At 49.0% G+C, this 21,360-nt stretch overlaps 2 protein-coding genes across 2 annotated transcripts; one reads left to right on the forward strand and one right to left on the reverse strand.

Annotated features, from left to right (window-relative positions):
- Positions 1–92: 92 nt before the first annotated feature.
- Positions 93–1,427, reverse strand: PATE2 (prostate and testis expressed 2). The gene is made up of 3 exons (XM_054592761.1): positions 1,382–1,427; positions 579–707; positions 93–229 (listed from the first exon to the last, which is right to left on the reverse strand). Exons 1-3 carry the CDS (start codon positions 1,425–1,427, stop codon positions 93–95), a joined length of 312 nt encoding a protein of 103 aa, XP_054448736.1.
- A 3,245-nt stretch (positions 1,428–4,672) lies between these two features.
- Positions 4,673–7,783, forward strand: PATE3 (prostate and testis expressed 3). Its single transcript, XM_054592762.1, has 4 exons — positions 4,673–4,721; positions 5,928–6,070; positions 6,579–6,685; positions 7,675–7,783. The coding sequence occupies exons 1-4, from the start codon at positions 4,673–4,675 to the stop codon at positions 7,781–7,783; spliced, it is 408 nt and encodes a 135-aa protein (XP_054448737.1).
- Positions 7,784–21,360: the final 13,577 nt, after the last annotated feature.

Below are 21,360 nucleotides of genomic sequence, written 5' to 3' on the forward strand. Positions count from 1 at the left end.
AGGAGAGGGGTGCAAAATGCAGGGGTGGAGGAAGAAAGAAACAGGATGCTGAGCTGGAGAATGAACGACCCAGCATCCAGGAGAGAGGCGGACTAGGTTCCGTTGGGGAGGTTGCAATAGTTGCTATGTTTGCAACAGATTAGCTCTGTCCTCTTGTCAAAACCCAAGAAGTTGACGTCCTCACAGTTGGTCATACATGACAGTTTTGAATAAAAGTACAGACTCCGCCCTGAGGAGGGAAAAGAGAGGGAACACAACTGCGATGACTGTCTCTTATGACCATGTGCCCGGGAGCCACCTCTTTCAGAGCCTCGCTAATTTTTTTCTAGGTCCTAAGGAGCCACAAAGCTGAGTCTCCTAACTCCTGACCCAGAGAATGGGCTTTGTTCCCTAACCAGTTAGGCACATCAACCTCCCCTTCGCTCACCATTACCTTAAGGAAAAGGGCACCTTTGCCACCCCTTCGGGAGGGCCACCCCGTCCTTACCCAGCTCACCCCCACTCTCTGAGGGCAGAAGAACGGCCTGTCCCTAAGGGAAGGAGGGGGCGTGTCCCAGGCACTCGGTACCCCACATTACCTTTTCTTGAAAGGATGTAAATGTTCTCAGTAGCGCAGGACTGTTGGTACTGCAGGTTGCAGGACGTCATGCCATCATAGCAAAATCCAAGATGATAGTTTTTACATTTATAACAGAATGCCGTCGGCTCTGCCGGACGCAGAGAGAGGCGCCTCACGAATGTGTTCTGGGGAAGTTTCTATACCAGGTACCTATCCCGTGGAAGCCAAACGCTGTTTCACAAGCTAGTGTATCTACGCTACCACGCTGAAGGCCGCGGGCTTCTCTACAGCAGCTCCCTCTTGCCTAGTGGCTTCTAATCTTTCTCCTTTGATAATCTTGTGAAAGACAACATGTACAGACATAAATTAAATGTTGTTATGATTTCAAAAGGTCGGAGTTCCTGTGAAATTTATCTATGGACCCCCACGTCATTAGCCCCTTGTCTAGCCAAAATCTAGATGATTTTTGGTCAGTTGTCAGGGAAAGGAAGTAACAAAAGGGATTTTAGCTTCCTTACTGCAAGAAATGGACTACATGGGTCTGGGAGAAGATGAAACTCCTAGGATTCTGCAGGAAGGATGTATGACAGCCCCTTCCGAGGTTGGAGGGGAGGTTTCCCAAGGACTTGAGACTAGGCATGGCCTTACCTGTCAGATGGCTCTGAAGTTCCCCTGTGAAAAAAAGAACAGTCGTTCTTCTCATAATCTCACAGATATCGGCCAAAGCCTCAAAGCCAATTTTGGAAATTTCTCTTCCTCCCTCATCTTCCCTTCTCTTAACCAACAGCCAGTGCGTCCTCTGTCTCCGGGACTTACCGTTACCTGTCTGGACCAGAGAGGCTATGCCCAGCAAAAACAGAACGAACATCCTGGGACCTGGGACGTGTGCAGTTTCCTAAGGAAGGTGCTGGTCGATCTCCTCCAGTGACCTGTCCTTGGGCTATTCATCTACACTCTAGAATCATAAAATTCCGGGACAGACAGTCCCTCAATATCCCCAGACCCAAACCACCCACAGGAATCTCACTGCCTCTGAGGCATCTCCATTTAAAAGTCTCGTCAACGATGAGCCAGTATGTCCGTCTGGTCACTGCTGCGTAGCTAAGCATTGCGCTCTGCAAGTAAAGTCAACTTTCTCTTTCACATCTGAACCTTTCAGATAGATCAAGACAGGGTTAGGACACCTGAGTCCCTTTTAGCTCTTTTCACTACCCTAGTCACTCTCTTCAGAGTCATCTCAGATTTTCCGTCGTCTCACCTAGACGGAGGCACAGGGGTGCAGGGGGAGCCTGGACGTGGCGGAAGCACTGGTTGGCCCGTGTGGCAAAGGGAAGGCAGGTTCAGGAAAAAGCCGAGCAGGGCAGAGATGGGTCTGGTTCGCCTTCGGGAGATTGATTGTGTAATTAAAATAATTACGAAACACAGACCAAATGCCAATGTCACAGGAAGAGAAGATAAGCAAACCAGGACACAAACTGGTGGTTTCATAGAGGTCAGAGCCCAGTTTCGAGGCCACAGCTGTCCGTGAGGGCTGAGAGGAGGGACGTGCCAGTTTGACTGTTTACCCAGGGGAGGCTTCCCTGCAAAGGGGGTCTTTTGTTTTTTATCCTCACCTGAGGACATTTTTATTTTTACTGCTTTTGGAGAGAGGGGAAGGGAGAGGGAGAAAGAAAGAGGAGAGGGAGAAGGAGAGGGAGAAGGAGGGAGAGGGAGAAGTGGGGACGGAGAGAGAGAGAAACATCAATTGGTTGGTTTTGTTCTTTCCTTTCCTGCCCTTCCGCATTCAGAGGCGTGAGCGGTTAGATGTGAGCTCCAGGTGACTTCCTTGGCCCCTACCATCAGGTACCACCCATCAGATTTTTTTAAAAGATCCCTATCTCTCCCTCCAGGCTCTCTATACACTCTGGGAAACCATCACTGCCCCCGGGGAACCCGGGGAACAAAGCAGCCTGATCCTGACTTGATGCCAAGGTCCATGCCCGCAAGACAAAAGACAGCATTTAGAAGCTCAAGGTAAGAGGTTGCTCATCTGTGGTATCACCAAGATCTCAGTCACCCACCCCGGAGCCGAGAGACACCAGGTTCACAAGGACCCAATGTTCTGCGTTCATCTCTGCTGAGCAGCAGCCCTCGTGGCTCGGGAGCACATTAACATGTGTGCTGTTCCCCACAGGCCCTGCGTCTGTGGGGTCGTAGAGAGCGATGCCTTCACTCACGTCTTCATTCAGTCGTCACGTGTTCAGCCCATCACTGTGTGCTAAGCAGAGTGCGAGGGGAGCATAACGGAACTTGATTTACATGATTTACATCATAGGCCTACAGGATGTCAAAGTTGTAAGTGATCATGAAAATGGTCGGACTCTCACATCACAGATACATGGCTTGGCAAGGACACCATGAGTTGTATAGTAATCAACCACAGGTCTCTGGGCTCTCAGGAAAATGCTGTTTCTAGTATACCACACTGGCTCTATGAGTAGGCTCCAATGCCCATTCTCTCTTACTCCGTGCTAAATGAAGAAAGAAATTGTCTTTACAAGAAACTCTGATGGAGGAGTTGCTATGGGAGAATGAGGAGCAGGTCAGAGGACCCCAACATTTGGGTGGAGTTACAGAATTCCTTGATCCTAACTGGAAATAATCCCGTAGAAGAGAGATTCAAAACTCAATGGGCCCTTCAGAAAGCACCTGCCACAAGGATCCGTGAAGAAAGAAGAATAGAAATTGTGCAAACCCATTGCAGTTTCACCTGCAATGTCTGCTTCTTTGGCTATGATTCTAGAGTCACTGTCTTTAAACAGCCAAAGCAGAGATAATGCTGGTAATCTTGTAAACCCAAGCACCCAAGGTTCAAGGGTTTATCTCCTTGGTAAGTCTTTGGGAAGTCCTGGAAAATTCCATGCAGTTTGTAACATCCTCACTGGAAAGGGGGCAGAGTACAGAAGAGGTTTCACAGTCTTGCTCTCCAAGGCTAGAATCAATTCGCTTCAGAACCAGTCCCCTCACGTCTAAGGCTTTTTGGCTCTCTTCCTAGGCAAGGAAGTTTGTCAACTTTGGGGCCTTTGAGCTAAGACCTTATTTCACATATTCTATGCCTGATGCCTCAAAAGGTCAGGCTTGATATGTTTTACAGAAGGTTTGTTCCTACAGCTAAAGAGCATGTCATTGAATCAGTTCAGCATGGAAGGGTCTTGGGGTCTCTAGCCTAAGTCCCGCCAGCTTACTGGCAGGCATCGGAGGGTTAGAATCAGGGCTGCTCATAGCTCCCCAGTGTCTTAGCCAGAGGGCGAACCTTAACTCAGTTCACGTTTGTAGAGGTAGATCACCAACATCATGGACAAAGCCGGCCAGATCCACAACATACATTTGCTAAAGGTCACATGGTGTGCTAACTCTAGAGGGGATTTCTCAGCCCTACAGATTTAACAGTCCCTGGTCTTGGAAGCTGGATTTCTGGTAAAGTGAAAGAGGTCTGGGCTGAGAATCAGAAGTCCTAGGTCACAGACCCCGACTGGCCATAGATTATACATCTTTCCATCTCTTTCACTCTCCTGTTACTCACCCGTAAGGTAAGGAGCTAGGTGAGCTCATCCGAGTTATCATTGCTCTTCTCTCATACAGAGACCTGTGTCTGGCACGGGAAGTGCTTGGTGAATATTTGTTGAATATATGAATTAATCCAAGACGCACAGAATTGAGGTGGCTAAAATACAGCCTCTTGGGTTAGAAACTCTTTCTCTGAGCAATAGCACCATCGGTCATTAGATGTGTGTCTTGGGTAAGATACTAAACCTCCCAAAGACCCAGCTTCTTCCTGTGGGAAATAGCAACAAGAATTACAAAATCATAGTTATAATACGAATAATAATTACTACGATGAAAAACAAAGTTGGCTTAGTGTAAACTCCAGCCTTTATTTATTAATTCTCATTATTCTCTGCTGCGGGTGGAGAGCAATGAATTGAGCCCCCAGGGGAGCTTTGTGTGATTGGTTTGTTCTCTTACGCATGAATAACCCCTGCCCAGCTGCGGAGAAGGTCACCTCCCGGCTGGAGACCCGAGCTTGCAGCCCCTGGCTTCTTTCCTCCCTGGGCAAGGAACTTCTGCGTTGGGATGGACAAACACGTCCTGTTGGTCTTCTTTCTCTTTTGCTGCTTTGAGGGTGAGTCACAGAGCTGAGGAGGGGCCTCCAGAGGCGAGATTTAGGGAGTCCCAGGAAACTCCACCTGTGTAACAGGCACCCATGCAGGGCTGAGCCTTGACTACATTTGTAAGGGAGGGGAAACTAGGCTTCAAAATGCTCCCTTTGCCTTCCTGGCCAGCTTTCTGCCCTTTCCCACATTGTGCCAACACTCCTCGGCAGGGACCAAGCCCCTCCAGCCGCCCCTTTACTGCCTCCCCCACTCTTTCCCTACCGTTCCCCATAATCTGAGCTCCTACCAAGGTTTTCCTTGGGACACGCTTTCCAGCACTAAGTCTGTACGCATATCTCAGGGGAGCTGGTCAGTCTCTAAGAAATAATTTTGCTGGACAATGGCCTTTAATACCCTTGTCAGGGACTTTATATTCAAATTCCAATGAGTGATTTTTAGGTGAGCAAATATTGGATGGTCTGGAATCAATCAGATTAAAAAACAACACGGTACAGTCACTGTCTTAAATTCTCTGTACTTTGGTTTCTCATCTGAAAATTGGGGAAATACAAGGCTTTTGTGAGAATTCAATCAGCTACAGATTGAGAGAACATGGCCCAAGTGAGATGCTCAATAAATGCTACTGTCTTTTCACATGCAGGTGCACTGAGAAAGAGGTGTTTAAAAAAATTAAACCTGTATCTTGGTGAGTTCACCCCACAGTATCATGTAGCGTCACGGATTATACTATAATTCACGAGATCTTCACGAAGGTTCAGTTTAAATTTCAAAATAACAGAGTGTATCACCTAACAATGTCTAGGCAGCAAAGGTCCGAAAGCCCATCCTAGGAACGCTAGCCTGGGCAAACAGCTTGGAAGCACTCACCCGCGGTACCACACTCCTGTCTGTCCACAGCGCTACCGAATTGGCCAGGTCAGCATTGGTGAAGCCATGTTTGCACAGAAAAAACCAAGGCCACGAAGGCTAGGTCTTTGCTCAGTTACCCAGGTTGAATGGCTTAAGTTGGGACCCGAATCCTTTTCTTCTCCTGACTGTTTCTCTGGGCTGTGGAGTTGAGCGCTTCCACTGTTCACTCCCTGACACCCCACCACCGGCTCTTCCTCCACTGCCCCCCACCTCCACGCCACCCACCCTCTGCCCCAGACCTGTATATACCCAGCCCCCGGGAGCCCCTGCACCCCCTGACCTCACGCCAGCTCTGCACTATCCAGCAGTGACAGCGCTCAAGTGCATAACCTGCTACCTTCACCTGATGTCAGATCGCTGTAGAAGAGGTTTCGGTGTTTGTGTCGCCCAGGAGCAAGAGGAATGCATGACCTTAAAGGTCTACGACTACAGTACGTTGGAGGGCCGGGTGAGGGGTGCTGGGAGATCCTCGGAAAAATTTTAGGAGAGTACGTCAGCAATTTTATAGCTCAGACGAAGGTCCGCCCAGGAGAGGAACCAAGGTGCGAACTGCGCCTGGCGTGGGTCCCAGTGCACGCAGACAGGAGGGGCTTTGGGAAAACGAGACAGGAGGAAAGACGGTGGGGATTCTCTACTCCCACTAAAGCTGACCCACCCGACCGCAGCTCTGCAGACGCGGAAGCACTAGCTGCTGGCCTTCCGACAGGAAAGGGAATGAAGCCGCCCTGCAGGGAGCTGAGGGCTGTCAGGGGGCCTCAGGCAAACAGCCGCTGCGGGGGCCAGGGGCTTCTGCCCCGCCTGCCTGGGGCCTGCGGAGCAAGTCTGAGCTGGGACGCCATCCTGAAACGGGTTACATTTTCACTGACGGGCTAGTAACAGGTTTGGCTTGTCCTTAGAGAACTGAGGTCACAGGTTTATTTCTACGGTTCCTTCTTATTACAGATTGGAATTACGAGTTATCCTATATGGTGTGTCAGAAGTTCTGCAGCGACCTGACATTACATCGCCACGGTCGGGTTTTTATCTACAAATGCTGCAACCAGGATTATTGTAACTTCAGATTGTAAGATATTTGCCATCCCGAGGGCTCACCGTAGAACGTTGCTGATGTTGCTCCTTCACACCGTGCCTGCCCCTGTTCCCTGCCCAGTCCAGCCTGGAAGTAGCTTAGCTCTCTTGTGAATTCCTTCCTGGTGCCCCCAGCTTGGTTCCTGTCTCGGTCAGAAGATGATGATTCTCAACTGCAGGTTCCCGTTACAGGAGCCGGCATGTCCACACCCCAAGAACGCGGCACCGAGAGGCCCAGCAGAGCACCATTTAAAACAAGACCATTCTAGAACCTTGTGATTTGCTTAGATAGTTGATTGAGGTAAACTAGAACTCCCTCAGCTGAAAATTCGCACATATTTATTTTTATGTAAAACATTTATTTATCATTACTCTCGTGAAGCAGAAGTAGCAACAAATTGAATAGTGGACACTCAAGATTCTCTGCTATGGACACAAAACTATTTTCCCCAGTGGACAGTGTCCATTTCAGATTCAGTCATGATTTTCTCAGCATTTACAAAGTATATCCATACACAGTGTTAGTCAGAAACAGAAAGTAAGGGATTTCCTGCTTCTTTAATATTCATGCTTACGCATGGCTGTGGAGAGCAGGGCCGATAAAATGGCATTGGTCCAATCAAGAGAGCATAAAGTATATAAAACAAGGTGGAGTCACTTATGTCAACTAAAATGGCTGTCAGTCAGCCATGATACTTTGGTTCAAGAGGGAAACTGCTTAAGTCATGGTAGACACATCTGGCAAGGAGACACACCTAAGATATCTGCACACGCGGTCAGAGTAGCTGTGTCTGCAGAGTGGGACCGGTCACAGATGTTCTTGGGGAAATTCCACACTTGCCAGCAGGGGTGCCAAACAGAGCAGCTGTGTACCACCCACAAGCCCCTGGGCAAACTCCATCCCTGGCATCAGGGGTGCCAAGACTTTTATTGAAGGGACCCAGAAGGCTAGAGTCTACCACTTTTGAGGTGTACTTGATGCAGTTTCCAGGCTGCTGCTGAGACAGCCGAGCTCCATGCACTAGAGCCCTGCTCCACGCCACCCTTATCTCCCTTGGTATCGGCCACCGGAGGCTCTGCCCTGCTGGACTGAGGACTTCACCCGCTCTGCTGCCTACCTGGCTCCAGAGATCCTTCTGTGCAAGATGCCGATAGCCCCCTTTCCCGCTGTGCTGTCTCCTGGACCTGCAGACTGAGACTCTGGGACTTGGCTTTGTCACCCCCCATGGATTGCTCTGTGTGTGTGTGTGTGTGTGTGTGTGTGTGTGTGTGTGTGTGTTATATTTCTCTTAGATTGTTAGAGTGTGAGTAGGATGTTAATGCATGTTGATGTTCTACGCCGAGTGAAGCTGCATTCAATGAAAGCTGAGTGAGTAGGATAGTGACTGTGTGTGACTCTTGTCTGTTCCTTGGGGCCAGGCTGCCCTGCATGATTTGTACATTATCTTTTTATCGGCTAACAGAGTAATTGGTCAACATTCAGTCAAGTAAGTGTCCATCCTGATAGATTTGGCTTTGGCTGTGAGAGCAAGATGACATTATCAGAAACACGGTGATCATGCATATGTAGACAGCAGTAGGTGTGAATAAAATAGTTTCTCAAACTAGTGGCAGGCACCGAGCCTCTCACGTTCAGTGCGTTGACTGTTGCTTTCACGGAAGTTAGCATTTCTAATCCCGCATTGACTTTCTGAAGTCCCTGTTCGCTCAGCCCCTCCCTAGCCCGCACCAAATACCTCCTCCTCTACCGTCCTCTCAAATAGTCCTAACATCTCCTCTGGTTTCATGTCCCAGTTTCTATCCAGCCTGCTTTCTCCTGATCTTCCCTCAGAAGCTCTGCCAGAAGAAAACACTTTGTTCCCCTGGCCAGAAATTTCAGAACTCTGACCTCAACCCAGGTATAGCCTCAGAGCTTAGGGGTCAGAAAAGATCGCCAGGAGGTGCCAGGTGGTAAAGACAGCGGGGTCCAGCCAGAAAGCAGACAGGGGGTGTTAGTGGCCTATGGGTTTACTCTTTCCTGTGAGTGGAAGCGCTGACACAGGAGAGAGGGTGCTTCCGTGGGTGGATCCGCTGGCTTAGAGCAGAGAGTGGGATCTGGGTGCTTAGAAAATGGGAGAGGATTTTGCCGTCGGGTGGGGAAGGGCAAGGTGACTGAGAGACATGGTTTGAAAATGTACCATATTTTACCATGTATAATGCACACCAACGTTTTTGGCCCAAACTTCCAGGAAAAAAAACTTTCATTTTAATTCATTTATTTATTTATTTATATTGAGAAAAAAACAGATCATTGCATTCCCAGGTATTATTTCGCATGTGGATATTGTTATTGCTTGCTAGAGTTACCCTTTTAACGCATAAGCATAAATAAAAGAATTAAAAACATTTTACCGGTAAACAGATATGGAATTAGTCCTACTCATGCATAATGCACACCTTTATTTTTCCCTCAAAAATTTGGGCAAAAAAGAGTGCATTATACATGGCAAAATGATAATTATTTTATTTTTGGTCAAGTTTCTCTGTTCTTTTCATGTGATACATACGCCTTGAAAGTATATACGGTTTCATCAGGTTCGTTACACCTGTCATTGTGTGTGCAGCAATAGGTTTCTCTCATGAGGTCATGGAATACCTGGAACATTCCCTCTTCACATGGTTCACAAGATAGTTTCGAATAACGATACAGATGCAGCCCTAAAGAGAAGAAAAGCAAGTGTGATCACCTTGCTTCAGCTCACCATTTCTAGCAATGACTTCTCTCCAGAACCTTATCGGTTTTCTGTAGCCTGGTCCAAGGCTCTGCCTGCACCTCACCCCTGTGTCTTCAGACAGGTGCAGGCACAAGGCACCTGCCTCCCACACTCCCACACAGTCTCCATCCCAAGACTGGGCGTGGAGAGCCCCAGTTTCCCCGCTCCCTCCCAGGGTCCCAGTCTCCATCCCCACCTTGACTCCATGAACTGGGGGCACCATCGGTAATGTTTCGTGTCTCTCGCTCACCCTCACGCACCTGTGAGGCGATGAGTGTAGTAAAAGTTGTCTGTGCGACAGCTCCTGTTTTCCACCATCATGTTGACCTTCCAGCAACTCATCATGGGTCTGGTGCAATGGTAGCCATCATAGTAATCACATTTGTTGCAAAATCGAATCACTGAAGAAAGACAGCGAAGCTTCAGACTCTCCCCCTCCTGGAAACCTTGCTATCGAGGTGACGCAAACCTCACAAAAAGGAGTCGACAGCCTCCCCATCACCTGCCGGGGGTCCCAACTCCCCTGAGTGGGTAATGGCTACGATCCTTCCCGGGGTCAGAACAGCCCCCCACCCGAGGCTGGGGGCAGAATGAAGACACTAGAGCAGTGAGTGAGGAGAGTGGAGTGGCGTGAGGGAGGGCAGAGAGACAGTGTGCGAAGAACTCAAGAACGTCCCCTCTCGTTGTAGCCTTATTTATCCAAGAAGGGCAAACCATACATTTTGTGGTCAGGACTCTGTCTCCTGTGAAGAGAAGAAGAAAAACTCTCCGTGAAGCATTTCACAGCAGCCCCCAGAGTCAAGTTTAGAAACTCCCCCTTCCTCCCCACTCATTCTCTGCCAGCCCTCGCTGCCTCGCGCCCCAGGCCTCACCCTCGTCCATGAAGAGCGCCGTGAATGCGCCCAGCAGGAGCCACTGGAACATCTGGGGGCCCATTGCCGGCAGGTCCCGGCGGGAGGTTCTGGCTTCATTTATGCCCATCCCTTGCCCTCAGGCATCCCGCTAGGATCATAGAATCCTCAGTTTCGGATCAAATCACCTGAATCCTCTCTGAAATGTCCCCAGGAGAAGGTACACACTGTCTGTGTTTGCATTCTTCCACTTATTGGAACTCGGGCACCCAGACGCCACATTAAGTTTTATTAGATCTATCATAAGGTCAAAATTACTGTTGCTGTAGAGTCTCTCTCCCTGAGACCTCTTCACTTCGGTCGTGTGTCTATTTCTTGGTCTGCACAGACCGTGTCTCACTTCACATCCCGGCGATGTCCTTTCTGACATAACAAAGCTGGCATCACCGAGCATCCATGGGTTGCTCAGTCCCTTTCAGGCACGATGACCCCCAGCAGTACCACATCCCTCACAGGGTAGGTCACCAGATCAGAGCCCGATTGTCCAGTGACAGCCTGACTGCCCAGTGGAGCACCATCTCCCAGTATGGGAGCACATCGGGGGAGGGGACGAGGAGGAGGGCCTTTGCTCCCAGTGTCTTCATTTCTTTTTTCAAGGGAGACAAAGACCATAAATCATCACAGTGGAAAAGACACTGAGAGACATGGGAACAAAGAGGAAGAAATATTTGGAGTAGTCACTAGAAAGGGGGTATGGAAAGAAAGGGAGGAGGGCTGGAAATGAGTTTTTTCCATCAGTTTCCTGCCTTTCCTGGAAGCAAGGACTTCTTCCAGGCAATGCTATATATTTGTGCCACATCCATCTTTCAACTAGTAAGTGTTAACCTGCCAGTGACACTTTTCATATGTGCTGGGTCTGGCAGAAGTAACGCCATGGAGTGTGGTTGGTAGGGTCCCTGAATGTCTCGCACGAGATGGACAGGAATTTGAATGTTTTACCTAAAATGTCATACGGTGTGCTCGAGTGTGGTATTGTTATGTTACAGAATTACACACTTATGATTTTGTAATAAAAGATTTTTATGTAATAAAAAAGGGGCATTATTTGTGCTGGACCCTGTATATAATGCAAAACTCTCTTGCCACCCTTTCTGTGTCCCTTTCCTGTTTGATTTTTCTCCAGGGTACTTAACCCAATTTTCCTTCTATAGCTCTTCCTTATAGATGTTTATTTTGTCTCTGTCCTCTCATAACAAGGACAGCTCCGCGAATCAAGAGTTTCACTGGTAGTGTTCACTGCCTTCCCCTCGGCACCTAGAATAACGCCTTGCATGTATCAGATGATCAAAAATATTTGATGAAGAAACGAATGGCACGGTTGGTATGGTCACTCTGAGAGACACAAGGGAAGGGTGCCTCTATACCGACAGCCCTTGATTCCAAGTTTGCAGCATGACATCCCTGGCCTTCAACTTGCAGTTAGTAGTTACTATGAGGAAAACGGGGCAGCGGTGATGCAGATTCCCTGCCTTGGGGACAGAGTGAGTTTGGAGCCATGTACCTGGGTGCGCTCATTCCCAGAGCCAGGCACATGCTACACCCAAGTGAGCCTCCTCACATCTTCTTCACTACGAGTGCGCTCCCTGCACACCTGGGGTAGAAGGCCCAGTGCACTCCCTACCTGCCGTGACTGCAGACAAGTCACTGAACTTTCCTAGGTAAACACAGGGACCATGAGAGGCCTATCCAATATAGTTATCAGGACTCATAAACTCACACACGGGTCATGGCGAAGGGAACGGCCATGAAGACCCTACTTGGCCTCAAACATTCTTGGGCATGTTATGCACTTGTTCTCTTTAAATTCTCTGAACAACCTCATAGGTAGAAAGAATTTGCCTTGTCTTACCGTTGAGGACTAGGGATGCTTACTTAGAGTGAAAATATTTTTCCCCAGGGAGCTTCAGTGGGCCACTATCTATGCCCTACACCTCGCTGTTTCCATCTCTTTACAACCTGGCACAGGGCTCCCAGGCTGGGACTCTGGAGAGACGCTACCCCGAATCATCCACTGACGAAGGGAAGAGAGGGAGAGCGAAGAAGAGAAAGGTCATCTGCATAAAAAAAGTCTCCCTCTGCCTGGTAGAGGCCACATTCATAGACAAGCTCTCACTGAAACTAGGGGGCTCACAGCCTGGCTGACGTGCCACTGTCTGGAAGGAATTCCTAAAGGGACCACCGTTGGGGGACTTGCCTTTGGAGTGTGAGATCCATGCAGCAGTCATGGATGGTGGCCTCAGAGGGTCTGAATCGAGAGCACCAGCTTTTGCCTCCAACAAAGGGCCCTTGTGCCGGGGAAGACCTTGGCCTGGGCAAGCAGTGATGAAGATCTGGGCACGAACCCCTCACTCCATGCAACCCAGGTCCTCCTGTGTTTGTCCTGGCAGCTTTGAACAACATTATTCTCTGAATGAAAGTAACAGAAATTTTGGAAATATACCAGACTTACTAAGAGGTAAATGAAATTCCCTCTATGCCCTCAAATCTGAGAAAAGCAATGTGCATATTTTGCCAAAGTTTCACACATTGTTATTTCTATACACATATCAGATGTTCATATTTTTTCCCTAAATTCTCAACCGAGGTTATGTTTATTGATTTTAAAGAGAAAGGGAGGGGGGAGAGAGAGAAAGAGAAACATTGATGTGAGAGAGAAGCATCAATCAGTTACATCCCATTACATGCCCCAACTGGGGATCAAACTTGCAACCTCTGTATGTGCCCCGATCGGGAACTGAACCTGCAATCTCTGTAGTGTATAGGACGATGCTCCAACCAACTGAGCCACCGGCCAGGGCAGGTGTTCATGTTAATAAATGCTATCACAGCTGACATGATACAGGCTGGGGAAAAAGTAGGTTTATAGTTGTTCATAGGGAAAATAATACAACAATGAATAAACAACACAGAATAAACTTGTGTTTTGCATACTCACAAATGTAACCCTGCTTTTGCCCGACACTCTGTATGTAATATTCTGACTCTTTATTGTGGGATTTGTGCCCTTATCACTGTACCTCCCTGTCCCTTCTAGAATGTGAAGCCCAGACTTGAGAGGAGGTCCAGGAGCTGGTCACCAGGTACCCCCTTTATAAAGCCTGGTACCTGAGCCTACCTTCCGGACTCTGTGAGCTGCTTAGTTTTCCAACACCTGTCGCCCCAGGATCTTGGTGGGGCCACAGATGGCTCTTGGATACCTGGGGCCATCTCTCCCTCCCACAGGTACAGGAGGACATGCTGGCTACCTGTTCTCTCCTCCCAGCTCCTTGTCTGAGCCTCCAGAACCAGTTCCCAGCGCTGCCCTGCGGCCTCCTCTGGGCCCCAGAGTCTGCACCTTCTCCCCTCCAGCCCTGGCTCCTGCCCAAGGCCCTTTCATTACTGTTGTTCTTTCCCAGAGGTGGGTGTCAGTACCTGCCGTCCTGCTCCCTTCCTGCCCAGGGGCACAGCCTGTACCCATCCCCTGTTGCTGCAGAGGGAGGTAATGGCTTTGAGGCCAAGTCAGGCTCCTTTGTAGTCGGCCCAAAGCCGGGTTTACGCCTCCCCTGAAGGAGGGCTGTGAACGGGAATGGGGTCCAGGGAAAAGTAAAAGCAAAAGAAAAACTGCCCCAAAGACAGTACCCTGCATTCAAAGACAGCCTTTCCAACCCCTTCTGCCCGCCGGAGACACGGGCCCGGCCCTGCTCAGCAGGGAGGAGGCCTGACGCGGAGCCGCCCGGCCCTGGGGCAGCAGAGAGAAGACGGCGGCTGGGGAAGACTTTATAGCGGGCTCAGCCCCGCTCGGGCAGGAGGCGGGAGGTGCGCCGGGGGCGGGGGGGGGGGGCGGGGAGGACAGTCGCGTTCCTCTTCCAGGACACTGTCGCCCCCACGGCATCTGATCGGCCTCGCTCCTGCGCCTGCGGAGAAATGCGTCTGGCCGCCAAGCTCTCCCGATTCTAAGACCTGCCTCGGTCCCCCGCTCCCTCTAGCAGCCGGGATGAACCCCAGGACATTGCCCAGCGTGCCTGGCTGCCACCCCAGAAACCCCGGCCCACCCTCTCCTCCTCCGTTCCCCCCCCACGCAGCCTCCTGACGTAGCCCCGTTTACCCTCCTTTCGCTGTGCTCCAAACCTTCCAGCCCCGGACAGCCGCGAAGGCGCCATTTTACCAAATGTGTCAAATACAGGAGCTGGGCACAGAAGCAGCATAGGCCAATGTCCGCACTGTGTGTATAAGAAACACGACTGAATTAAGAAATCACCACAATGTAAAGCTGGAGGGAGAGTCTAATCACATCTTCCTGGTTCTCGGGTCGGGGAAGAGAAGCGCGGAACATGCATTTCAGGTGGGACCTAGATTCGGAGTCAACGCTTTTCATTAGGTCACCTCCTACCACGTGCCCGGCTTAGGAGCTTAACCCATCTAACACGGTCAATGGGGGACCAACTAACTCCTTCGAAAGAGGGTTCCTCCCAAAGGTTTCTCCACCACCCCATCTCCCGAGGCTTGTTCTAGACTGAGTCTCCGTCTCTTAGGGGCACAGGGCTTTGCCTTGAGGCCTTGCCCCCTGTCCCGTTTCATCGCTCCAGCGCCAGCCTTCCAGTCCGTGGCTCTGGTACAAACCCATCCCGCCTAGGAGTGATGAGCACAGGGGGAGGCTCCTGCACGTCACCCCCAGACAGCAGTTCTTGACCAATTTCCATGACTGCAGCCACAGCAGATGCTTGTCACACGCCCTTCCCTCTACAGGCTGCTGGGACACGGACCAGCCACACCGGAGAGGTTATACTGCTCCCTAGCTGTAGTTTTTGCCTGTTCTTGCCCACGCAAGAAAGCCCATGAACAATGCTCGTGAGATTTTACATTGACCTTAAGTGCACACACATCTGCTTCACAAGTGCGGTGGGAGGAACGTAGGCCGACACCACCAAACGTGACACTGTGGGGACCCAGAGTCTTTAGCTCCCCGGACGAGACTGAACTAGGTGGGTGTTCACCAGGGCTACCCAGTCATAAAGCCGTGTGATGGGGCTGAGTTAAGGACATGAATCCCTTCGTTTTTCTAGTTTTCAATGTGCTCAGACCTCCTAGCCAGGGTAGACGTCGGAAACTTTGGCCAGCAGGGGCCACTCTCTGAGAAGGCCCTGTGTCCAGGGGACAGTGGCCTCGGCCGTGCCGCTGAAGTTCGGGCATGGGATGAGGAAGAACTCGGCGGTGGGAGAGGCCGTAGGAGTGCTGCGGTAAAGCTTACAGGTTACCTGCCACCAGGGCTTAGCTTTGGTTTGTGTGCTGGAGTGGGCAGGACGTCCAAGAACAGTGTCTTCCAGGGTGATTTTTGAAGACAGAGGCTCGGGTTCGGAACAGGTTGGTTTCTCTCAGATGGGTGAGCAGCAAGTAAATTAAGTGAGCTCTGGCTCCCCGAAAGAGGGTTGCATCTGTTGCTCTACAAACCGGAGTAACCAAAGACTGGAGCGATATTCGGGGGATAGTATAGATTCCTAAAGGCAACTCGACTGCAGCATTATAGGGGTGTTCTCCTTATAGCTCTTCCTCTGTCTCCAGACCTCCCTTCTCTTTGGGATTTTCTGGAAATCTCTGGGTGCCTTTCTAGATGCCAAACTCCCAGGCACAGGGAGTTTACTTCTAGGAGAAGGCCTGAAGGGGCTGATTCAGGATTATTAGAAAAGACTGTTCTGAGCCCAGGCCGGAACGTTGAGTCAGTTCTATCCCCCTCCCTCTGCCCCGATCCCCACCACCTTACACCTTTGCTTTCGCAGAGGCCTGACCCTGAGTTCTCTCACGTCTTCCTTTCCTGGGGAAAACAAAAATGCAACTCTTCAGCTCTTCGTGCAATGAGTGACTGAAAGACAGCATCCAAGTCAGAGAATGACTGTTTACAAGGGCACAGCTCTGCAGTGCTGTGACTATGGTATTTGTAATAGTGCCCTTGCACCATGCACCCCTCCTGGACCTCACTGCGTGATGCTATCAGGACCCTTGTGTTGTTTCCCTGCCTGTAGTTTCTTCTCCTTTCTTTTTTGACAGGACCTTCTGTCTCTGATTAACAACGTGCCTCTTCCCCTGAAACCAAGGTGCAGCAGGGCGAGGTTAATGATAGTGTCTTCTCTGCTTACCTGGCAGCCAAAGGAAGACTCATCTGGCAAAGATGCATAGGATGGACTGAGCCCAGAGAGCTATAACAGAGGGCGGGGAGCCTTTCATCGAATGAGAATAAGAATAAAGAATGACACTATACAATATCTATAATGCAGTGAGTTGTTATTATTTGGCAGACATTGTGCTAACCTGTGTTTTCTCATTTAATTTTCACGATGGCCATGTGAATAAAATCAGATTATCGTCTCCATTTTAAAAGTGACAAAACAGAATCAAAGAGAGGCTATATAACTTGCCCCAGTTACAAAACCAGGAAATGGACTGAGAATTTGAGCCTAGGTAATATGAGCCTAGAGCCTAGGCTCCTACTTACTTCATGCCATATCCTCCCATATTATGAGATGTGTTACTGAAATAATCCAAGAATAAAATCATTAGGGCTGAGCGAGTGATTAGTAGTAAAAAGGAAATGGGAGATGAGACTTTACAAGGAAGCAAATGGCAGAATTTAATGATTATGAGATACTGCATATGGGGATGAGGAAGGGTAAAGAATGATCATTTCTTAAGTGTTGGGGAAATGATACCATTGATCAGAATACGGAAATCACAAGGGTGAATCCAGAGGGAAAAGATGAGAAACATTTCAGGTATGTTGCCTTTGGAAAGATGAAAAGATATAGCCGTGGAGAAATTCTACTATGCAGCTAAGAGAGATTTAAAAACTCAAGAGAGAGGAAAGGATTTGAAATATAGATTTTGAAATGATCTCATTTAAAATGGTTACTGGAAGCAACAAAACTATTAACCTCTCCAAGGGGAAGAAGAAAAGCACCAATCCCTGGAGAGCAGCAATAGCTGCGTGGCAGAAGAGTGAGTGACGGGCAGGATGAGAACCAGGACAGCGTAGCTTCACAGAGTTCAGCACATGAGAGTTTCAAGAAGACCGTAGGCTGCCTTCTTTTTTCATTCTACTCTCCAGAAATACTGTGTTTTCGCCCATTGCATAAACCACCATCCACGCATATTCCATACCTTGCATCTAACCTCCACTCTCAAATTTCCAAGTGCCTCATTTTATCTCTACCTGGATTTCTCAAGGGCACCTCAGATTCAACATGCTCAAAAGTCTAACTCTGTCTCTCAAAACGTGATCTTCTTCCACTTTTTCCTGTCCTAGAAAATAGCATCCAGATACACAAACCAGACACTTTCGAATAATCCACCACCTGTCTTTCTCTTATACGTCAACCCCAGCCAATCCATGTTCAAGCCATTATGGGTTTTTTCACTACATATCTCTGTCTGCCTCCTCCTTGCTGTCTGTTGCTCTTTAAGCCGCCGCCACCTTCCACCCGGAATACTGCAACTGTCTCCCATTGGGACTACACATACACTCTTGCCCTCCTCAAATCCACTTTGCTCAGTGCAGCCAAAATGGAATTTTAAACGCAAGTCTGAGTACATCACATAGCACATCCCAATTCTCACTTGAATCTTCAGTTCTTAGGATAAAGATCAAATCTTTTGTGTGGGCCTACATGATCTGGCCCTCACCTAGCCCTCCAGTCTCACCTTTACCCTCTGTCTCTTTGCTGGGCTTATTTCAGTTTCTTGTACCTTCAAACTTCCTCCCCCGTAGGGCTTCGCATATGCTTTTCCCTCTGCCTGGAAAACTCCTTCCCTCCATCTCTCCCCTCTATGTCCTTTCCCCTACTCGTCCTGCAGTTCTTGGTTGAGTGACACACTATGTCAAATCTCCTTATTATTAGATGTTTTCATCAGACCATTTGCCTCTCTTTAGCACTGAAGACAATTGTAATTTTACAATACTTTGTGATTGTCTGACCAATGCCAATTTCTCCTATCAGACTGGAAGCTTCGGAAGGGCAGGGACTGTGTCTTTTTATTTGTCAAATCACCGAGGAACAGTACCTAACATAGGTGTTCAATAAATATTTGCTGAATCAATGATCAAATACCCTCAAAAAAATAAAAGAGAATGAGGACTGAGTGAAACAATTCAAGTTGACCACTAAGATCAGCAACCTTTGAGGGGCACAATTTGAATATGCTGACAAAGGCAGAATCCAGAACTCAGGGACTTACGGAACTGAGCAGTAATAGGGGAGGAGGGAGATTTAGCAAAAAGGCTGACAGGAGGGGGCAGCAGTGTCAAAGAAGAGCTCTTTGTTTTCATTTTGCTTTTCTTTTTGCCTTTGTTGTTCCCTGGCTTGGGGAAGGCATAAAGAGGGTAAAATGGAAAATGTTAGAGATAGGATTAGTTAGCTAAGAGAGGACTACAGTTGAAGAGGTTTGAAAATGTCAACAAAGGAGTGAGGTAAGCACAGATATCATAAAGGAGTGATTAACTAAAGCATGACGTAACCAAGGGAAAGTAATATTTGAACACATAGATAAAGACGCTGATGGGTTAGTAAACCAGCTAGATGTAATTAGGGTGAATGCCTGGAAGATAGCTGTGTTTAAAAAAAAAAAGGTAAGGAAACTATGCTAAACTACATCACTTAGATATAATCAGAAAAATCCAAATTATGGGAAACTCTGTAGGACCAGCAACATGGTTCCCTTCAACAAATTGCAAGGGAAAAGATGAAGAACTTATAGAGTAAAAGAAACTCAAAAGACATATCAATCCATTATAACACGTGGACTTGATTGGACCCTGGTTCAAAGCAGCAAAGAAAAAAACTTACATGTAGAAAACTGAACGCTGGTTGACATTAAGGAAATACATGAAATATTTTAGGTGCAATAATTGTACTGTGGTTATGTTTTAGAAGGTCCTTTAAAAAGAAATCATACTGAAATATTTATAGATTTCAAATGCCTGATATCTGCTTCAAAATGATACAAGAGGAAGTACATGGCTAGTGATATGGAAGCAACAAGGTTGGTCATGAATCAATAATTGCTGCAGCCTGGCATTAAGTTCATGGGCTTCATTATATACAATTTTTTATATGTTTGAAATTTTCTTTAATGATTTTTTTTTTAAAGAAGCAATTTGGTTTGCAAGAATAGGATTGTCTTCCATCTGCTGCATTTCAGATGGCCTTGGTTAAGGTTTTTCGACCTGAGTCAGAGGATTTTAGGGAACCATGAGGATTATTAAGTCAGTTCCAGGTCAAGTCGCAGGATGAAGTAATCCACCAAAAACAATGATTCAGTTGAACATGATACCGCTTGAAATATCATGAATTATTATCGATTAAAGGTTTTCAAAGATCAGATTCTAACAATGAAACCTAACGAGAAACTAATGGGGAGAGATGTAAGAGGTATGTTGAATGATCAAAGCAACAGGTAAGAAAATTGATTGTTTACTCTAATTCCTAAGATAGACTGACCCGAGGAGGTTCAATGCCAAAGAAAAATCATAAAGGTATAAAGATGACCAAACCCGAACATGGGATATTTGTTAATGAGGAAAGAAAATACTGCGTGCACTAAAGTAGTGCTAGGACATTGGAGATTTAGGGGTGGGGTCATTCAAATCTTCACAACCTACTTCGTCATTTTCTCCTTTCTTTTTCTTCCCCCCAGCAAACCCAGATGGCCTTAGAGGCAATGCAAGGGCCCTGAGACAAAGGGGAAAAAGGTAATATGAAGCATTTGGAGGAAAAGCATTAAACATTGTCTCTGTTTTATTAAATCCTGGATTTAGGAAACAGTATAAATTAGTTAACCAGCACCTGCCTGGAGAACAAGCTGTTCAGGGAAGCGACTAGGCTATCGAGTTGGCGGGGGCGGGGCGGGGGGCGGGGCGGGGGGCGGACTTCTACTCTTTTTCTTTTCTAGGTCGCATACTCAGCAATCCCAAAGCACGAGACACTTTTTTCTCAGGTTCATATAAAAATTTTAAGAGTAAGGGTACAGGGGAGCGTTCCGCAGGAACACCGCAGGTGAGTGGTCGTTCGAGCAAGGAGCTCAGTTTGAGAGTAGCGTTAGTGAGACTGGAGACACAGCACTCAGTCGCATCAGAGAGCCTGTGAGCCTCGGAAAGGCCTCCACGTGCGTCCAAACAGAGCCCGCCTGTCAGACCTCGGTGGACGGGTCGCGGCGCAGAGGAGGGATCGGGGTCACGACTCTGACCGCACGGAGAACCCTCCGACGCCACCGATCCCGCAGCCGTGCAGAGTCGCGAAGCGCGATGACTGATTCTACGAGGTGGGTGGAGCGCTAAAACTGCCTCTCCAAAAGCCAAGCTACTTCGCCGTTAACGGCGTCTCGAGGGTCCCCCTTATTCTGCGTCCGGTCGGCAGGGCGACTAAGCAACGGTTCCGCGTTCCCGCTCAGATGCCGCGGGCTTGGATGTTTCCCCATCCACGCCGCAAATCCCGAACATCTTCCTGCCTGAGGGCAGGGCCAAGAAAAATATAAACCAATTAGAATATAGAAGTGGAAGGCTTTTACGCTCAGGGCCAATAGAAGGGCTGGAGAGCGGGGCGGAGGGCGCCGGTTGGTTCTTGTTGTTTAAACCTCGCCGGCCTCTGAGCGTGGGCTGGCAGTGCGCACGCGCAGGCTACGGAACGCCAACGGATACTTGCGGGGCTGCAGGACCCGGTGGCGAACGTATCTCTCCGGGGCGGGTAAGCAAGCTAGGATGACAGCGGTGGAGCGGGGCCCCGAGGGCCGCCTGCCTGATGGGGAGAAGTCGGGGGTACCGATCCCTTGGCGCGCGGACCGGAGCCGGGATGTACGGACCGCCCGGGTACGCGGCTCCCTCGGGTGCGCGTTGCGGCGCCGCGCCGGCCCTGGGCGGCCGCGCCCCCTAAGTCTCCATGGTCGGGGTGGACGGACCGGGGGGGACGGGCGCTGCGAGGGAGCCGGCCCCCCCTGAGGCCTCAAGTGTCGCACACAAGCGACACCCGGCGTGGACCAGGTGGTGC

The sequence above is a fragment of the Pteronotus mesoamericanus genome, unplaced genomic scaffold (assembly GCF_021234165.1).
Source record: "Pteronotus mesoamericanus isolate MK-2021 breed Mesoamerican mustached bat unplaced genomic scaffold, CSHL_Meso_final scaffold_371, whole genome shotgun sequence".
NCBI classification, from domain to species: domain Eukaryota; kingdom Metazoa; phylum Chordata; class Mammalia; order Chiroptera; family Mormoopidae; genus Pteronotus; species Pteronotus mesoamericanus.

Coding starts and splice junctions, on each gene's coding strand:
- PATE2 (XM_054592761.1), bottom strand. CDS start 1,427: ATGTTCGTTCTGTTTTTGCTGGGCATAGCCTCTCTGGTCCAGACAG. Junction 708..1,381: donor AGCCTCTCTGGTCCAGACAG/GTAACGGTAAGT, acceptor TGCGTCCGGCAG/AGCCGACGGCATTCTGTTAT. Junction 230..578: donor TTACATCCTTTCAAGAAAAG/GTAATGTGGGGT, acceptor TTCCCTCCTCAG/GGCGGAGTCTGTACTTTTAT.
- PATE3 (XM_054592762.1), top strand. CDS start 4,673: ATGGACAAACACGTCCTGTTGGTCTTCTTTCTCTTTTGCTGCTTTGAG. Junction 4,722..5,927: donor TCTCTTTTGCTGCTTTGAGG/GTGAGTCACAGA, acceptor TGCACTATCCAG/CAGTGACAGCGCTCAAGTGC. Junction 6,071..6,578: donor ACAGTACGTTGGAGGGCCGG/GTGAGGGGTGCT, acceptor TGGAATTACGAG/TTATCCTATATGGTGTGTCA.